The sequence below is a fragment of the Scaptodrosophila lebanonensis genome, unplaced genomic scaffold (assembly GCF_003285725.1).
Source record: "Scaptodrosophila lebanonensis strain 11010-0011.00,11010-0021.00 unplaced genomic scaffold, SlebRS2 tig00000053-arrow-pilon, whole genome shotgun sequence".
NCBI classification, from domain to species: domain Eukaryota; kingdom Metazoa; phylum Arthropoda; class Insecta; order Diptera; family Drosophilidae; genus Scaptodrosophila; species Scaptodrosophila lebanonensis.
Genome location: NW_022060548.1, coordinates 3,245,799 through 3,265,422, shown reverse-complemented (window position 1 = coordinate 3,265,422; position 19,624 = coordinate 3,245,799). Strand labels below are relative to the sequence as shown.

The following is a 19,624-nucleotide window of genomic DNA, read 5'->3' as shown; positions in this document are numbered from 1 at the left end:
AAAATCCGTGGATACAAATATGCTTAAGAAAATAAAGCACTGGCCATTAATCAAAACCGTGTAAGCGTTTCAGTGACAGAATGAAGAATATGCCAGGGTATATGTGATATATGCGTTCGGCTCACGTGTCGTATACGCAACGTTCTATTGATTTCCGTGTTTTGGGGGAATTGCAGGAGGCCTGCCCCAAAACGACTTGACCCTGAACAATTCGAACGAATGGCACATGCATGAATGTACATTTGTGGGTAATGATGTCATATATGTTATATAGACTATTAAATATATTGCCCCTATTTAAGCAACGTTTCCCAAATTTGGTGAGATTTTAGTGCAGAAGAGCTGCTTCATAGCATCGTTTTTCAAATGTTATTGAAAAGAAATATATATCTAGGTTCAAGTACAGCTCGCACATTTCTGTTATGTCCATTCTACAAATATTTACACAACTTATGCTCATCACAGATGAGCGACTGTAAATAGAGCGGAATATGCAAACAAATAACAGACAACTTTCACGTAACACTCTTATTCAAGACTCAGTGACAGGATGTGGGTGGCAGGTGCTGGAGGGCGCAACGCTCGCTGCACTCTGTAACTCGATGCCGTCGATGGCCTACAAAAGTTGAAGGTTCTGTTCTGTGTGTGCTCGTGTTTGGACATATGCCACACAATGGCAATTAAACACAGACAACCGTTTTCAGGTCACACACCAAAACCGAAGTAAATAATTACTAAATATATATATGTGTGTATACTTACTTATATACAAATTTACATAAGTAAAACTGATAGAGAGTGAAGCGAAATTAATGCCAGTCATTAATTGTGAGCTCGTATAATTAATATTGTTAAATATGGGCAGATCATAAGTCAACTATTAATAGCTGCAGCGAAAAATATGCCTACACACCATACTTGTGTTGCGTGCGATATATATTTGCTTAACCCGCCCGTTTATTAAATCAATAAAGTTATCAACAATTGTTGCTGACAATGTCATTAATTCAAGGTCTGAAAGTTTTGGCAAAGGCTTGGGACAAACAAACAATAGTCGACAAGTATACGCAAATAAATAAATTCATAATAGCCGAAGGCCATGTTGAGGTAGCTGAAGAGTTTCCATAGCTTGTGTGCTTCTTCTCTTTCTTCATTATTTACCAAAGTTTACGCTCGAACTAGTTCAAATGATCGATGCTTTGAAATAAACTACTCAAATAGGTCTTTGGGCTTAGTTAGTGATGGAGAGGAAAGGAAGAATTATTCTACAGTTGGGTGGCCATGCCAGAAGATTTTGGAGAATTGTGTGCCTTTCTGGCTAAAAAGTTTCTTTTGAAGAACCCCTTTGCTGTGGGAAAAAGTTCACTGTTTATATTTTAAATAGGTTAGGTTAGGTTGAAATGGCGGGGGTGATGATGATGCCGACCTATATTTTAAATAACATTTAAACATGTACATATGTATATATGTGTCCCTCGTTATTTACTCTTTATTGTAATTAAATCGTTTTCTAACCTCTAAGGCATACAAAACTGGTCCGTTTAAGCTTAAGCTGCTAAAGGAAAATTAAAAAATTAAAAATTTGTTTGTAAACAAAAGGACCACTTGAGTGAACTGAAGGATTTAAACTTATTATAGAAAAGGAACTATAACTATAAAGAGTGAACCAGATTTTTCAATTTTCTTACGATTATTTAGAGTAGAGATAAATAAATGCATTGCCTTATTGTTTGGTACGTGAAAAGCAGAAATGAACAACATAGCATTACAAATAATTCATATAATTTAAAAAAAAAAAAGAAAATGTGGAATGTATCTTAACTTAAATTATGTATCTTAATATAGATAGTAACCATTTGGGCAGTTTGTTTGGAAGAACAAGTCAATATAGACATTAATAAAGCGCCGCCATTGCGATGAAAGATTTGTTTAAATTAATATCAATTTGCTTTTATAAGCCAAAATTATAAAAACAAAACGATTATTTTATACCAAAAATCAGCCACCATTGTATACTTTATTTACTGAACTGTCTATGAATTAATCCACACAAATAATTAGCACACACATTTGTCTAATTATTCAATTATCCAGAAAGAATAAAACTAAACTAGTTTTTCTGTTAGTGAAATACTCTTTTGCTGTTTTGCGAATAAGCTCTATGTATTTTTGTAAGATTTGTGTGAAAATTGTTTGCCCGCCTGACCATTGTTTAATATTCCTAATGCGAATAGCAAGAAGCACTTGTCAACAACAATAAAATTCTAAATTAATATTATAATCAGATTTATGCGTATTGACGCTATCTAGCCATCTATGCTTCTTTTGATTCTCTAAAATAGAAATCTTTGTCGCGACAAAGCGCAAGACAAGGACAAATTGCAAAAATTTGACAACGAAATTTCTACAAATTACAATGCAGTCAGCAGGGGGTGTTGAACCGCCCACTGAGACATTCGAACAAAGAGGCGCCTCTCCTCGCACAATGCAGCGTCGCCAAAATCGCCGAAACTTCCTCAAATGCCAACCGGCGCCGGCGCCAAAAATCAATAGTTGTGGTAGTTGTAGTAACCGGAACAAATGCACCCGCCAAGCGACAGATAGCCAGCCGAAAAGGTCAATGATATTATAACTACAAGTGGAAGGGAGCGGCGGGGAAGGGAGGGCGGGCGATGACAATGGTACTTGAGCTGTGGCAGCCCAGCTTCAGCTTGAGTTGGATATTGTCAGCCACCGAGTGCTTTTTAATTATCAAAACAATAAACCGAAATTAATTAGCTACCTGAGATGTTCGCCAGCCGCAGTCTTGGAATTTAATTTGCACAAAGTTCGTTCCTTCTTCAGAATTGTGAGTGTTCGAATAAAGTACGTCTGAAGTCGCGTTTCCCAGGACAACCGCGCGTGGGTTCCTCAATTGATGCAAACAATGCAGGCAATGCTAATGCCGTCGGTGGCACTCAGAGAAGTTTACGAGGCTTTTGGATGAAACGCACATTGGCAGCCTCTGGCCAAGCCATTGTACGCTGCTGTGAAGCCTACGCCTTTTTCCTGTTTTGTGTTGTTTACACGCGAAGCTTGTACTTCTAACTGAAGCGTCACATTTTCATTGAGGTAAGTAGCAAGAGCACACAGGGAAATACACTCGACGAAATGCCCGGCGAACCGCACTGTGGAAAATGAAACAAGCGAATGAAAATCATTATTATTTTTATGGCCACAAACAGCGGCGGAAATAACGACGACAACGACATCGACGACGACGACGCGGACGATGCCGATGGCGGCAAAATCAGCTGCAAGAAAATGATTTTTCCAACACAACAGAGAGAGAGAGGGAGAGAGAGAGAGGGAGAGAGAGAATTTTCATTCATGACGTCATGAGTTTTGTGACATGCGCTTCAGAGTTCGTCAACGTGCCAACAAGCATCGTTCATTTCATTCGCACCCTCTGCGGGCACGCGACTTACTCGTGGCTGAATATATTATACTTGTACTATACAAGTATATTGGTAGAACAACAAGCTCTCTGAAACGTGCTCCGCACATCTGAGCGCATAAGGTGCATGCTTGTTGCGCTGCCACCGCGCACCATGCCCCATCAACCGGTGGTCCTTCCGTCCTGCTCCTACTCCTGGTCTCTACCCCAAAAAAGGGTGCAAATTGTGGAGGTTGCTGCTATCCGGTGCGCTACTTCTGAGGGCTTACTGCTTACTCTCCTACTCGCCTGTTTCTTGTACATTTTAATGAGATTATTTCGTTAGAACATGAATAAACTACGAGCATGACTTTATTCTACAAATTCCATGTATATATCTACATGTAAGGGAAATCTATATTCACGAAAGCCCAACAACATCGTTAGCTGCAAATCAAACACATGTAACAAGGATAAATATATTAATAGAGTTTTGGTATTATTTACTAAATAACTGAATAAAAACAATTATTTTTTATAAACATTAGCAATTTAAAGTTGATGTCTGTAATTTTTAAAAAGCCACAAGAACTTGATTATTAAATAATTATTGCTTAAAAAATAAATACTTGTGGTGGATCCACAAAATTCCAAATTTTACTATAACTAAAAAAATTTTAAAAATTAAGTAGAACCCAATCCCAAATGGTAAAAATTAACTTAAAGTGTGCTAATCTTAATCAATTTTTATATTATTTTTATATTATTTTTCAACTGCTGGAAAAAATAATATTTTGTAGACAAATAAAGTAATTTCCTATTATTTTTTTAACTCCATCATTTTTTTACATCCAGGAATAATATCCTCTATTTTTTTTAACAAAAAAATAAGCACATCTTTGAATCTATACATATTCGAAATAGAAATAAAATATTAAGTTTTTCAATTATAAAAGAATAGAACGTTAAAGTATTGGCAGAATGAATACAGCCTTTTAACTAAAAACAATAATTACAGTTACACAACTATTTTTTATAGTTACGAGGGCAGTCCGATATGTTTCTGGCCGGTCCATTGGGCCAAGTAATTTCTTTTTCAATTTCGTTTTACAATAATGTTATATTTCTAAGTCAAGCTAGAATAATAAACAATATAAGTAATTTCTGTATTTCTATAAAAATCGAAATTCATTTATTTTCAAATATTTCAACACGCTGTATATCTTTCAATATTCAACACCAATATACAATACATTCAAAGCAATAACAATACGTTTTGAAACTACTTAGGGTATTAAAGTTTTAAAGTAAATTGAATTCACATTTATGCACAGTGTTTGTGAGATAGTTTTTCTGAGACGATGAAGGAGATTTCAAGATAATGACAATGAGATTGATTTTGTCAAGAGATTTTGACAAACGCTTACCATTTTCCAAATGGTAATGCAACTCACTTTCAAAATACTTCTAAAAAGGTGCTTTTTAGTCGAAATAAAATGTTCTACTTAAAAGTATGACAATAAAATAAGCGCAATGTCGCAATTAAGTATTACACATTGGCACTCACTGGACTTTAATGGTTGTGATATTAACAGCGAGGACCTGCACTGGCACTGGTACAGGATTAATGTCAATAATTTGATTATTTTGTGTTGCATGAGTAAAGCTTAAAACCATTTGTAAAATATATAATTTCCATACAAACTAATTAAGTTTCGAAAGGAACTAGAGCATAACACAATGAAGCATTTCAAATAAAACCTAAAACTAAGAGTCAAGTCAAGTTTTGTAGCACATTTTGCTTTTCTGAGTTTCCAAAATCACGTTCAACAATCTGCTCCCGCAATGCCAGTTATCTTATTGTCGCCATGAATTATTGTGTCCATTTCAATTTGCGACAGATTGGCATTCAGTAGCTTTTCGATTTTAATAAATTGTGCATTGGGTTCTTGCACGGCAGCCATATCCAGATCATCTGTGCTACGATTCTGTAGCATTGAATTGCTACGCTTGGCGCGCTCTGTGAACAAAAAGCATAATTAATTAATTGATATTCAATATATTTGGTAATAACTAATTACCGAAACGTGCGCGCTGCGATTCCTGCTCGATGATTATCTCATTGGTTATATAGATTTCGCGTCTGATCTGATCTCGCAGTTCTACGCTCATGTCTGGGATGCACCAACGCACCAATATCATCACTAAGGCCACAAAGTTCTACAACAGAGAGGGAAGATATATAAATTAATGATTCATTTCATATTATATGCTCTCGATGTCGCCTACCAAGGCCCTTGTCTACACTGAACTAACACTTATTTCTCTGCAACATTTCGTCAGCATTTCTCAGTTACCAACATTTGCTCGAATTGGGGTCACTCGGAAGCCACAGCAATGGCCAAGTAAGTTGATGCGCCAAATTGGAGCGACTAGTCTACATTAAAAGGCTTAGAAAAGTGTTAGCCTCAACCCCAATGTTGCGCGTATTTAGGACACATGTCATGTGGGGGCTGGGGGCTGGGGGCCAGCTCTTGCCTTTGTCCGAGGTGTGAATTAACAAAATGTTAGCAAATGTATATGTACTTGTATAGTAAGTATATAGTCAAATAAATTTTTGCGGTCAAACAAATATTAAAATGGAAAAAATCCATTTTTTTTCGAGTTATTTGTTGAAATTCCTAAATTATTGCTCACACTGATGTCGATTCTTAATATGTCGCTTTATTTGTTAAATCAGTCGATCATGACTAATTTGAACCCTTGGTTTTTTAAACTTTGAATCGCCATATTTTTTAAACTATATAAGATAGTCAGTTGAAACGAGACAGATATAAATTGACAGAAGTTCTATTGTCTTTTAAAATATGGAGTAAAAACAAAATACTGTCTAATTCCATGTTACAGCTTATATAATTCACTGCGTTAACTAAATTTTAATTTAACAAAAAAGAGAATATTTAATAACTTTAGTATTTGTTGTGATAATCTTTTTGGTTTACCACAGCTTCGATTTTAGATCATGCCCCATGAGAGCTTTGTTCACTTCACTTCGAACTGGTTGACTTCAAAAATATAAAATAATTCTATTAACCTATGATATTTTAAAACCCCGATAGGAACTCACAATAAATAAGAAAACAAATTTCTCAAGCATTTTTCACTTTTATAATACAAATAATTAAGTGGCGATGTTTAACAAAATATTTGATATTTTTACCAGAAACATTATTTATTTATTTAAAATTTGTTTAAATCTAAAATGATTTAATAATATAAAAATAAAATGAGTGAATCAAAAGCCATTTGAATCTAAATAGTTATGAAGTATTCTTATAGAATTTACTTAACGAGAACACAACAATTAATCTTCTATGGTAGCTCATTAAAACCAGATTATGTTTAAGGCACAAACCAGATACAAACACAACAATATCAATACGAAGATCGATTCGCAACATAATCAGAACAAATTCCGTACTCGCAAATGCCATGAGCTGAGAACAAAGCGAAAATGGCAACAACTAATGAGGAAAGCGGCCCTAATGGTTGGCCTATTGCTGCGTCTAGTTAGTTAGTAGTGGCCAATACTTCGAAACGAACGCACGCGTTCTAAATAATTTAAGCAAATTAAATAAAAAAAAATAAAATAAGAATCAAAAGGATAACAGTGCTGTCCAAAGGATAATATGAGATAATAGAATGATTTCAAAGAACCATAAATTTAAAGAAAATATTTAAAAACAATTTCATTGAAGCTCCTAATTAAACATTCGAATTCTTAATAACGAATATTATTTTAAACCAATCACAATGAAACGGCTGGCCTGCTTAAACTTGCGCGCCTTTGGCCTGAGCATAGCCTGTGTGGACATATTGATAGCAGCTGGCACTCTCGCTCTGTGCAGCTATCATTTGTACAATGATTTTACGGATCTCTCCCAATGGCAAAAGGACGACGTGCAGATTCTCAGTCCTTTCGGCGCAGATGTGGCCACATTGGGTGAGTGAATTGAATCTGTGCTCACATGTGGATGGGAGGCTTAGAGGACCTACTTGTATTTTTAGTGGACTATGTGTTGGTGCATGAGTTCTCACAAGCCTTCTATATGATACTAACGGTTACTGTTTGGATCAAGGCTTTGATTAATCTGGTGGTGGCCTGCATATTAGTGCAAGGCATCAAAAAGGTAACTCAAACTATTGTAAAAGTTCGACAAGGATCTGTTAATATACCTTTTGCAGCGACGTCTAATTTGTATTGCCCCATGGTTAATCAATACTGGCGTATCGATGGTCATTGAGATTGCCATATTCGTGTGTCTGGAGATGAAAATAGACGAAGTTGATGCCTCGTTGGACAAACGCATAGCACGCAGCGTGCTCTTTGGCGTCTTTACGGGTAAGTGACATACTTTTTTAAATTATAAAATCCCCAATTAATGCCCTATTCCCCCACTAGTGTTAAATGCGCTCTTCATCTATGCCATTTATGCATTGCATCGCATGCTGAAAGCATCAACAAATGAGAACCGAGCGCTGCAGGAGAGCATTGTGGAGACCTCGGGTATGTTTCAGCATGTCAAGGTTTAAGTGTTTGTGGTTCAAACTTTTAATTGGCGCTTTGTTTGAACGAACAGAGAGCAAACTTATTTAAGCGGATTACATGTTAAACGGAATTCAATACAATGCAGTGTCAAATCGAGCATTTATGTTAAAAAATAAAGTACACAATAAAGCAAAAATAGAACTCACCTCGAATACCACAACAAAGGCCAAACGACAGGCCAGTATGATGTAAAACATGCTACTTAAATGATACTTTTCAGGCGATGAAGGCGGCAGGCGATAGTCCGAGTATCTGCAGGAAAACAAAAATAAACTCTGCCTTAAAAAACGCTCAATAAGAGGTAATAGATATATGTTCTTACTTGCACATGGTTCTGTTCGATACATCACCAGTTAGACTGCGCAACGTGGGCGAATCGGAGATTTGAAATTCGGACAAGGTGAAGTCCAAGTAACCGTTTAGGCTATGATCCTTGGACACTATGCTGCGATAAACCAAACGTGGTATCATGTCCGAAGTGAAGGCAATAATGAAGCCCTGTAAAATAAGTAATTACTCAGAGAGCTCGCCCTTCTGCTCCTCTGTCCTTCTAAACTCACATTTGTTATTACACTCAGCTTGCCAATGCAATCCAGGATACGATACCAGACACCAATATCCCGCACACGTTGCGAAACCGGTCGCTTGTGATGTGTCAGCAGTTTCTTGGCATCCAAACGCATTTCGAGTATATTGTTGAGAAGCGCAAAGAAGGGTGCCAATGGGAAGGCAGCCACAAATATGGTGACAAAACCGTACTGGAGCACCATTTCCAAATACTCGGGAAACAGACTGCGCGCACCCCAATCCAAGAGTCGAAAATCGCGCATCCAACGCTCATCCTTGGCCTTGTGTGGATTGGGTTCATTGTTGAAGAGGCGCGACAGGCCAACCTGTATGGCCAACACTTTGCGCCAAAACATAGGCATAAGCACCTCCAAGATGGTGTTAAAGGCTTGCTTGCCAATCATTATAATCGCCAGCTGTATGCAAAGCTCCGTCAGGCAACCACCCGAGGAGCACTGAAAGAAAAGGAAGGCAAATTAGAGTTCTCTGTTTTGTTTTCATAAACTTCAAACAGCGACTTACCTCCTCCTGTCGATAGTCGAAGACTTTGTTATACTCACCCGGATGACCCACAAACTTGCCCTTGAAGAAGGCTATATAAAATATGGAAGCGTAGTAGTTGACAAATTGCAGCAAATAGATTTTAAGGGTCAGCGAATCATCAAACTGGGTTTGTGTGCGCCACATTTCCAGCTCGGTGAGATACTCGGCCAGGTGGCTGTATAGCTGTGGAGTAGAGTATATAAGGGATATTATTTACCTCTCCTTAAAATGTCCTCACACGCTATAGTTACTCACATAATTTAGCACATAAAGCAAACATAAGTTGACAAATGCAGCGGATGCGGTTGCGACAACAATAGCGCCCGATGTCGTCATGGGAGCGGAGCCCAATTTCAGGGCCGCCATCATGGACATCCGATAGACGACGACAGCGAGCAGCGCCACAAATGCGAGCGCCACTAGCAGTAGTACGACGGAAAAGGAAAAAACTGTAGCCGGCAGTTTCATTCTCCAAAACGGCACAATGGGTTCCTTCATATTTGTCACATAGTCGGTGCGAGTCGGTGGTATATGTTCCAGGCGCGCCAAATACTGCGGTCGCGGATGCTCCTCGTGCACATCGAACCCCGTCAGATCCCAACGATGCGTGATTTCTGCGGAGTAACGTTTCCACAGCTCCAGAAATAATGTGGCCCAAAAGGACATAAAGACGGCAAAGAAAATTGTGCTCGGGTTGTCAATGAGGTATGTGATTTTGGCATAATTGCAGGTCTCTTTCAGGTCCCAAAAGTCGCACCATTCACAGAGAGGGCACATCGTGATATTGCCATTCGGACGATCGCAAATATCTTTTCTATGGGATCAAAGATAATTGTTTAGCGGAGCGAATCAATTAAAATACAAAACATACTTACACAGGCACATAGTTTTTGAGCGAGAGCCAGGAGTATAAAAAACAAACTATGCCCACTATAGAGGCCAGCAACAACATGTAGGTATAATATCCCAACCAGGCAAAATAGAGACCTGCAAACCAATAAAACAAATACAGATTTAGTCACCAAACTATTACTATTAAAATTATCTTCAATCTACCAATTTTGACGCCAAAGTATTCTTTGACATCATCCAAGGGCTGATAGCGATACCATTTCTTTACCGAGGCCCAATGCTTATAGAGCAGCGCACGCATCGTACCAGACTCCGTAATTTCGCCCTGAAATCATAGAAGAATGAATAAAGCTAATAGTGCAACAATTCCGACCACTCTTTAAAGTATAATAAGATTTTGTAAACAATTTATAAATACACTGAAATACAAACAAATTAATGGTAATGAATGATTTTCGCACAGATTGTTTCTATGAAATAATGCGATTTGCAATAAACTTTATTTGAGTATGAAAATAATAAGTCTGCTTGCCAAGTTTGGTGCTCGTAGGTATTATAATTCAAGAGATGTTGTGGTTCATACAGACAGACAAACGATAGTCGGAATGACAGGAGAAAAGAAATTGTTAATTCTATGATTTTCCTTTAACCTGACTTACATCATGCAGGGGATACGCCGAACAATAAACGCCTTCGGCCACCAGCCGCTCAATGCCGAAAGCCATTTCATTGTTGTGTTTGGCAGGAAAACGCTGACGATCCAAAATAAACTCCACAATGCGCGAACGTACTGCTGTGGTGAAAAAACAGTCCTGACGTATGTCAAACCTATTCCAAAAATGGCCACACATTAGTTTCAAATTTTTAACAGTGCATCGTGATACTTACAAATATTCCTTATCACGACTATAGATGGCTGTAAAACGATGTGCACGTTTAGGGAAATGTTCATCGTCCACGTAAATGTTATGTAAAAAAAAATTAAAAACGCTTTTGACACTAGAGAGGACGCTTTTTGTTGAGCGATTTACCACAGACATGCCGGGTATCTAGAAATGATATATAGAGGATGAAGTAGTAAATGCATTAGGGAAAGCAATAATAAACAGAAATAAACACAAAGATTATTTTAGAATTATTTACAGTTGCTGATAATTGCATTTAGAGGTAAGTTGGCGTATAGCTGAGCATTAACGAAATTACGGGTTACAATAACATATGTATAAAGAATTATTTTGGGCGAACCTTCTTGGATAGATAATGAGCCGCATTGTGCAGACGATTTGATTTTTCATTAATGCGCATAATACACAAGGACTAAAAACAGATAAGATATTACAAAAATATAAATGTATTATCACTTTTATCATTCACCCAACATTCAAGAAACTTTTCAGAGGCAGCCTAAAAGTATGCCACATTTTAAATGGATGTGCAGATATGCCTTAGACTGGATTTATTCATAGTTTTGGGAAAATAAAAAATAGGAGAAATTTGAGTTGTCATCCAAAAATTAAAAGAAGTATTTGTAAATCTTCGATTAATCCTATAAATTCTTTTTGAGAACTGTTTCTCAAACTATCCAGTCTATGCACCCCAAGCGGGTCAGCAACTCTCCCAAAACTCACCTCCTTCATGGGCATTCGTAGCTTAAGTATCTCGGCATATCTACGCAGCACCTCCAATGGCGCATGTATCTGAAATTAAAATTTAATTATAATCATCATTCTCAACAACAATCATTCATCTTCTTCTTCTTTACCTTTACAAAGTGTAACTGCTCCTTCAGCTTGTGCACCTCCTCCAATTCCAGTCCCTGATTTCTGAGATTCGTTTCGAAAACTCGACGTTTTTCCTTATTCTCCGCCTCCGTCTCATCATGAGCGTTGGTTTTATATCCCAGCACGAAGTCAATGGATCGTTTGCAGTCATCGAAAAATAATGAGGTGTTCAGTTCTTCTCTTTCGTAGAATTCACGCGGACAGCTGCATTCGCGTTCATCGTAACTGTTGATGGTGGTACCCAGATGTGGCTCAGTCATTGGCAGCAAGGGTGTGGCTGTAGTGTGCCGATTGCTATTTTGGTTGGGTGTCCTATGCTTGCCGTTTGGCAATTGCCCGGCTACAAATGGCAGTTGTAAGTCGTCGTGTTTGCTGCAGAGTAATGAGATGTGCGTTAGTTGCTTTTCATATTATATAGGCCGACATAAAATTAGACAAATTGGCGAGCGGAGCGTTTACACTAGAATGCTTTCAATGTTGATAGCATACGCAGCTTGAGAATAATACAATATTTTGCTGTTGATATCATTAACAGACCCAAGACTACCCCAGCATGGAAAATGTGTGCCTAGTAATGAGTTCGTGAAATAATTAGAAACTCACGCAGCCGAATTAAAGCTTTGCTTTTGACTCAGTAAACTTTTTTATCACTGATGAATAAATTGTAATTTTGGGACTTGTTAGTGATGAGTGCGTGATCAATTATCGTTAAATATTAAAGGCACTCCGTAAACAAATACAATCTTATATTTAAAATATCGATATGCTCTTTAACAACCGTAACGACACACGCAAGGCTCACGAGTATGCATTGTGCTGCTTATTCTAAAGTAAGGCTATAATAGTATCAAACGAAACTTGACATTTATAAGAAAAAGGTCTACAAGTACATGAAAAAAGATTTTTAATTTTTACATTGACAAGATTCAAGTATTACAGAAAATGTTTTAGAAACACAACGGCTAAGACCAACTGCAAATAATCTTAAAAATGATAGAACTATTCGTTTATTACTAATACGTTTATAAGTAGTTTAGCTGGTACGATAATCCAAAAGCGGACATATTCGCTGAGCAGGAGGGGTCCAATAAGGCAGTTAAGCATTACATATATGTATTATGTTATAACAATTAAAGAGTAATTGCTAAATATTAAACACTTTAAATAATACAACATTTTATAAGAAACATGGTTTGAATGTAAATTAAATTATTTTGTTCAACAAATTTGTTAACACGGTTTTTTTTATACGACGACATACAGCATTCCTTTTCAAAACTTTACAAAATTTCCTCTTTTCGTTAAGATACAACTTTACATCGAGTTAAGCATTAAACTTGTAACTTCTCCTTATCCAATAGATTATAAAGAGTTCCCATACATGATGTGTTTTCACTTTCACGTCGCTTTCCCATCTCTAACTGTGGCTCCCTATTGACTTGACGGTCCCATTTCGCACCTAACGAGCTTCGGGCGATGAATGACCGTCTACCACTGAGCGTGCTGAGCGCCCGTAATAATCAACCGTCCCAAACAATGAAGGAGAGCGCCATAATAGGAGCAACCACTTCCCCACACAGAAAGACGTCCATATGGGTCAATAATAAAGTAGCATGTTTATAATTTTAACGAGACGCATAAAAATCGCTGGGCTTGACCCATTTACAGTTTACATAGAAGGTTTTGGAAGTTCATAAGTAGGCGCCAAATTAAATTACATACTTGTATATGTACAAAAGATAAGGCAGTCGGGGAAAACAAACATACCAGCATACACACAGCTGTTTATCTATAAAAAGCCCTGTTTTCATAGCTAAAATAGATAGATGTGAAAATGGATCACTAAAACCAAACAACCTGTTGCTGACATGCACCGAACTCTGAAAGCACTTCGCACAGCTGTTCTATGAAGAGTCGGGGAATCATGTGGAAAAATAAACTAGATGTGCTAATTCGCGAATAATAAGTCGAACTGTAGGAACACTACATCTAACATTCACCTGTAAAACAATTTTTTTTTTATATTGGCAACGCAAATAGCCATGTGATTCAGTTTCTCCAGCTCTCCCAGTTAAGCACAATCTCTAATGAATCATTATGAAAAATATTTACCCCGACATCATTAAAAGCTGAGTAACTTGTAGTCAAGATTAGCAGAATAGGCAGTCATGCAAAATGTTTATTATTCAATTGGGAATCAAATGACATCTCATTTCTCTTACGAGATTTAATGTATGCGATAAAAATGGAAAAGTAATGTGAAAAAAATTCTGCATGTTTATTTACACATTTAATAAAATATAAAAATAAAAACTATATTAATTGCATTTTGTATTGACAGCTGTAAAATGCAGATTTCTGGAGCTTATCAGTGGCTGCAGATTAATGAACATTTAATTGAAATATTATTTACATTTTAACACATTTTATTGATAAGAAAAAATGAGCGCTATGTGATTTCCGATTATTTTAATCTGTTTTTAATAGCAAACATACTATATGTAAAGATTTCATTTTTAAAATGTATTATTATTTAAAATTTATTTCATATTTAATATTCTGTTTTCTTATTTTCCTTTAGCTATAAATTACTTTGTTGTCTTTATTAAACAAACTTAAAATTCTATGTTTAATATGCCAAAAAAAATTGAATAATAACATTTCATATATCTATACAATTTAATTTCATCCTAAATTTACCCTCAATTTTAAGAAAAATCGTTATTATACCAAAAAGGTGTTAAATCTATAATATGCGTTTGCAATTTGAATATATATAAAATATCCTTTTAATTTATAACTCAAGATAAATATATCATTTTATTTCGCTGCTATTGAAACGAACACGGATAGCTTTAAAGCAGCAATTTGATTTATTCAGATATTCCAGCCAAAATAAACACTTGTTTTCTCGTTAAAATATCCATGTAATATGTATGAATTTCATAAATACTATCGACCTTAATTGCTCAACATTAGAGCGAAAACTGTACTTTACTTTTAAACAGCAAAGCCGTAGAATAACATAAAATCCAATAGCCGACCGTGCTAACAGCATTAACATTCGCATATTGTTATATTTTGTTTGAACGAAAATAACACTATAAATCAAACTAAGAAAATGTGTATACCTAAAATTTATTCTCACATTTGTGACAAATATTCACAAAACAAAAAAAAAACAATTCTGAGCTATGCATTTGATTTTCAAAGCAGACACAAAATCGGAGTACTTTTGCGGCTTTTCCGTTTCGTTACTTAAGCTCTTTTGTGTAGATTTTAAAGCTTAACACTAATATGTTGTTATTGTTTATAGGCCTATACCGCAGATAACTGACCTTCAACTCGAACAATAATTAACTTTAACTTCTTTAACAAAAATACGCACACATTTACAGCCATACACGCATATTATATTTAAATACTTATTTACATATAATTTGGTTGCCACGTTTTCATTTTTATTTTTTCTTATATGAGTATACGAAACCCACAGCATTTGTTTCAATGCTTAATCAAGGCCGAAAGCCAAACAGACGGCCAAAATAATTTCTATGAAATTTATGTCGAAAATCTGCACTACATTTTACAAATCGCAATGCATATTCGTATTTACATATATAATTGTTTATTAAGTCGAGCGTTCAGTTTGTTTACAAATATTGAAATCACCACCACACACAAAACTGATGAGCATGAGCCGATAAGCCCAATCTATATGTACTGTAGATATATAGTATTAACAGCCTCCGTACTGATCTGTCAAATCAGCAAGTACCATATTTTCATAATTCCTTAAGTATACAGAAAAGGGACGAGCAGCCAATTGTTTTGTCCGGTCTTGACAACCCGGACAAGCATGAATAATACACACCAACAGCAGCAACAAAAACAACAATGAATGAGACACAAATTCAACGGAATTGAAACAATAAACTTCTTCTTTTAAGCATACGCGATTTTCACTTTTGGCAAATTTTTAAAAACCTACCAAGTACATATAACCAGAATATTGAGAAAACCAATAAAATACGTGAAATGTTTGCCCGCTTCCCCACACGAATTATTAAATAAATATACTTATGTATATATACATATATATTACTTAGTCAAGACCGTGCACAGAAAATTAAACAAATTCCACGACGGCAAAAGTGACGGAGCAACAAAAGCAGCCGACGCGAGGCAGCAACGACAACAAACTGAAAAGAAGAGATGGAGGCGGCAGCGATAATGACGCTAACGACGACGCTGACGTTGACGCAGGCCAAGAGCAACAGCTGGGAGCAATGAGTCAAGCGTCTGTCAATGAAAATACACCTTTGGGGTCTCTGCCGGTTTTTGCCGTTTAATTCACTTCACGCCTGCCCATAGTGTCCAAACAGCTGTTTTTGGCGTCTCAGAGAGAGCAGAAGACAATGCGAGAGTTAGAGAGAGGATTAGCTGCACTTGTTGAGCATTGATCTCTTTTGGAGCAAAGTGCAGCCGCACTCCGCGGCGTGCGCACACACCTTTGATTTTTTACATACATACTTGTATGTATGTGTTTATTTTATTCCAAGTACTTTCCTATCTATGTATGCGTTACATTCTCCCGAGGTATAATTTTCCCATCATTTAGTTGGTGTGTTTTGTTTGGCCAATAAATGTAATAATCTTGTCGATTATATGCTTGATAATCAATACATTTTTTTTTTATTGTGCCAACAAATTAAATATTAATTGTGTGCACATAAAGGTCATTAAAGCATGAGCTTTGGAGAAAATATTGATTAATCATTTATTGAACAGCGTATTGGAATTAAATTAATTTCCATAGAAGAAGAAATACTCAATAAATACGAAAGTACAGATTTGCAGACATTTATAGATAGATACAGATAAATATACTTATACCTAAATCAAGGTTGGATGCTTCGGTACTTGATAGGTTATTTAAATATGAAAATTAATATTTATAAAGCAACCAGGGGGGCGTAAATGAGAAGTACGGAAGCAAGTATTTGCCAATAATTCCAGAATCATTGCCGGAATTATATTTAAACTTATTTTATTTTTGTGGTGAGCATGTTTTTTAATTCAGACTTTTATTGTTTTCAACTATCACAGCCCTCTGCTTTTTGATTTGCCTGTTCTTTACATCAGATTCTTCTTTATTGCTGTTAAAACTCCATATCCACAGACATACTCGTGCATACAGACATTCATAAATGAACAAAAAACAAATATACATATGTATAGTACATCATCCATGTGCTTGAATTTTATTTACTACTCATGCTCTATTTGTGCTTCGTTCTCTCACAAATACCCACTAAAGCAACGTGTAATTGAGTTTAATGATCACTTCCTCACACTCACATTCTCGTACATACATACATACACATGTGATACCTTACACACTCTATGGCTCTTGGACGTTGTCTCGTTGTGTCTCACCTTTCGGCGAATCTGGTGCGCTTATCATTCAAGCTCAGTGATTCATTCGATGCCGATTTTGGGGCCTTTCCCCGCTCGCGCTGCATGAAGAGTGTTGTGGGGTCCGCATCCTCTCCGTTGCTCGGACCGCCACCCCAGATGCTTTCACGAGCAGCCAGCTTGGCCCCCAGCCCGAGACGTTGCATTAGCTCCATGTCGTAGGGAGCGAGAGGAGCGCTGAAAGGCGGCTCTATATCTAAGGGTTTCATGGTGGTGGCGGGTTTTCCGTCCTCAGCTTCAACTGCCAGCAGCGTAGAAGACTCCTCTTCTGGCTCTTGCGCTGCATTCTCTGCTACCGTTAACGTCTCCATCGACGTCGCTTCATCATCGTCAATGCTGCTGTCGCTGCCTTTGCCGGTCGCAGTGGCGTTGTCTAAATTTAGCATTTTGTTTTAACCGAAATTCACGCGAATGTTGTTGTACTATTTGTTGTTATTGGACTGGTTTTGCTTTCACATGGCATATGCTTCTATCTGACTGCGTGTGTGTAATATGTGTGAGTGTGTGTGTGAGCGGCAGAATATTTGTTAACCAAGCGAAGAAAAATCCGCGCGAGGTCAACTTTCATCTGAGCCCGGCATGGCTGTTAACATTTAGAAAATGTAATCATTGCACTTTGCACTCAAAATGTATTTAATTTTGAGGCAGCCACAACAATGTGGGCTTAATACAACACATTTTAGCACGAAAAAATAACGAAAATCGAACAACGGGAAGGAGAAATCCGCACATGCGAACCGAACAGCCAAACAACAGAACGACGAATGCGCAGTAACAGAGACAATAATTCTGTAACAGTAACAGCTGTTGAGGAAGTTTTTGTCTATCCCCTGCAGCCCTGAGGAAGGCAAATGCATTTAGTAATTCTGTGAAATCGTTTATTGTAACGATACTGTCGTTTTGACTGCTTGCCACTTCAATACTATAATTACAATTTCTGAATAACAAAAAAAAAATTAAAACTTGCAATCCGAAATCCAAAAAATCCATTTAAAAACATTTTTTATAGATTTATAGACAGAAATATGAATATAAGTTAACTTAAGAGGTAAGTTCGCTTCAAAAGTATTAGATTGGTCCTTCCTACTCAAGAAGTAGATGATAAATAAGGACTCTAATATGCTCTTATCACCATATGAGCTGCAGGGATGCCTTAAACTTAACAGTCCTTATCAGACGTCACAACATAGGGCAGAGAACAGTCGCTTCAAGACCTTAATGATGCTTATCAAGGTAGACTGTTCAGTGGCTGTCAAACCTTAACATTGCCTGCCTGCTCACATCATGCACAGACTGCACGTGTACACACACCCACACCCAATTTTATCAGCTGACAATGTAATCAATTTTTGGATTTCGATTTTGCTAAATTCAACTAAAAATCAAATGAAATAAGAATAGTTAGGCAACTAGTATAACAAATTGTTTCTAATGTAACATAAACAAAAACAATACATTCGCCAGCTACTTTCATACAGCCAGCATAACGGATAAACAGATTAAGCTTTGACTTTTTACGAATGAATTTGGGAACGACAACAAATTTTTTAATTAATATAATGGAATAATAATACAGCAGTGTTTAACATATTGTAGCATTCACTATTATTATACGATTTGTAGAGCTGAACTTGGACATCAAATTTACAATAGAAGCGGGCTTATTACTTTCGGTTGTAGTTCTTGTGCACCTCAGGCGAGATATTGTAGACATACTGCAGGATCTCCTGAATGACGGGCTCCTTGCGCGTCTGTATGGCACGCTGCATATCGTCCAGTTTGACACGCGTATCGGCATCGATTTTTGCAGCAACACCTTCCCGGGAGCCCATATGCTGTTTAAGGGAAAGGAGTGTGGGGTGGGGAGAGGTTAGCTTATGTGGATACAACAATTGTCAATGAGCGATTGATCTACCAACCTTGGCTTCGAATTCTTTGAAGGCTCGCTCGCGCTCCTGACGGAATTTCTCAATCTCCTCAGTGGCCTCATCCTTGGCTTGCTTCAATCTCCTTGCCTTGCCTGCACCAAAGAATAAGTCACAACATTTCTTCTTATAAGATTCATATTTACAGTCACACTTTGGTTTTTGGTATCATGTGACCCGAAAGCGCATAACGTTGATTGCGAGAAAATACAACGTAAATTATGGGCGTACTTACGTTTTCTGGCTTCAGCTACCTTTTCGGCGGCCTTCTTCTCAGCAGCAAGCAATTGCTGGATACCTTGCGTTTGGCTGGCCATTTTCTATAAATTAACAGCAATTCTGCGATTAATGGTTGCGGAATTAATTGCTGCGCGTTCTACACAAGACAAGCGAAAAAAGACAAGTGACCACGAACTGTGAAAATTGTCATATGACGACGAATACACACACGCAC

The 19,624-nt window shown here is 37.0% G+C and overlaps 4 protein-coding genes across 7 annotated transcripts in view; 1 reads left to right on the top strand and 3 right to left on the bottom strand.

Annotated features, from left to right (window-relative positions):
* The window catches only part of LOC115623370 (organic cation transporter protein), a 32,671-nt gene extending 29,589 nt beyond the window's left edge, over window positions 1–3,082 (bottom strand). Inside the window, exon 1 of the mRNA XM_030517656.1 lies at window positions 2,783–3,082. The gene's annotated coding sequence lies outside the window, so the exon portion shown is untranslated. The remainder of the gene's footprint in view (window positions 1–2,782) is intronic.
* Window positions 3,083–4,927: 1,845 nt separating this feature from the next.
* Window positions 4,928–17,877, bottom strand: LOC115623424 (anoctamin-1). Of its 4 annotated transcripts, none has more exons than XM_030517746.1 (15): window positions 17,207–17,877; window positions 11,749–12,139; window positions 11,615–11,683; window positions 11,232–11,303; window positions 10,875–11,035; window positions 10,646–10,814; window positions 10,191–10,311; window positions 10,010–10,121; window positions 9,390–9,948; window positions 9,114–9,317; window positions 8,585–9,046; window positions 8,347–8,522; window positions 8,171–8,276; window positions 5,497–5,635; window positions 4,928–5,435 (listed from the first exon to the last, which is right to left on the bottom strand). In XM_030517746.1, the coding sequence occupies exons 1-15, from the start codon at window positions 17,629–17,631 to the stop codon at window positions 5,242–5,244; spliced, it is 3,360 nt and encodes a 1,119-aa protein (XP_030373606.1). In that variant the 5' UTR covers window positions 17,632–17,877; the 3' UTR covers window positions 4,928–5,241. The 4 variants fall into 4 exon arrangements, with proteins under 4 accessions (XP_030373606.1, XP_030373608.1, XP_030373609.1 ...); XM_030517748.1 differs by lacking the exon at window positions 17,207–17,877 and adding an exon at window positions 15,873–15,941 and having other exon boundaries at window positions 5,242–5,435; XM_030517749.1 differs by lacking the exon at window positions 17,207–17,877 and adding an exon at window positions 15,759–15,776 and having other exon boundaries at window positions 5,242–5,435.
* On the top strand, window positions 7,229–8,008 carry LOC115624387. The gene is made up of 4 exons (XM_030519098.1): window positions 7,229–7,418; window positions 7,484–7,605; window positions 7,661–7,817; window positions 7,878–8,008. Exons 1-4 carry the CDS (start codon window positions 7,229–7,231, stop codon window positions 8,006–8,008), a joined length of 600 nt encoding a protein of 199 aa, XP_030374958.1.
* An 889-nt stretch (window positions 17,878–18,766) lies between the features above and the next one.
* On the bottom strand, window positions 18,767–19,564 carry LOC115624011 (V-type proton ATPase subunit G). The gene is made up of 3 exons (XM_030518584.1): window positions 19,406–19,564; window positions 19,165–19,265; window positions 18,767–19,080 (listed from the first exon to the last, which is right to left on the bottom strand). Exons 1-3 carry the CDS (start codon window positions 19,485–19,487, stop codon window positions 18,910–18,912), a joined length of 354 nt encoding a protein of 117 aa, XP_030374444.1. The 5' UTR covers window positions 19,488–19,564; the 3' UTR covers window positions 18,767–18,909.
* Window positions 19,565–19,624: the final 60 nt, after the last annotated feature.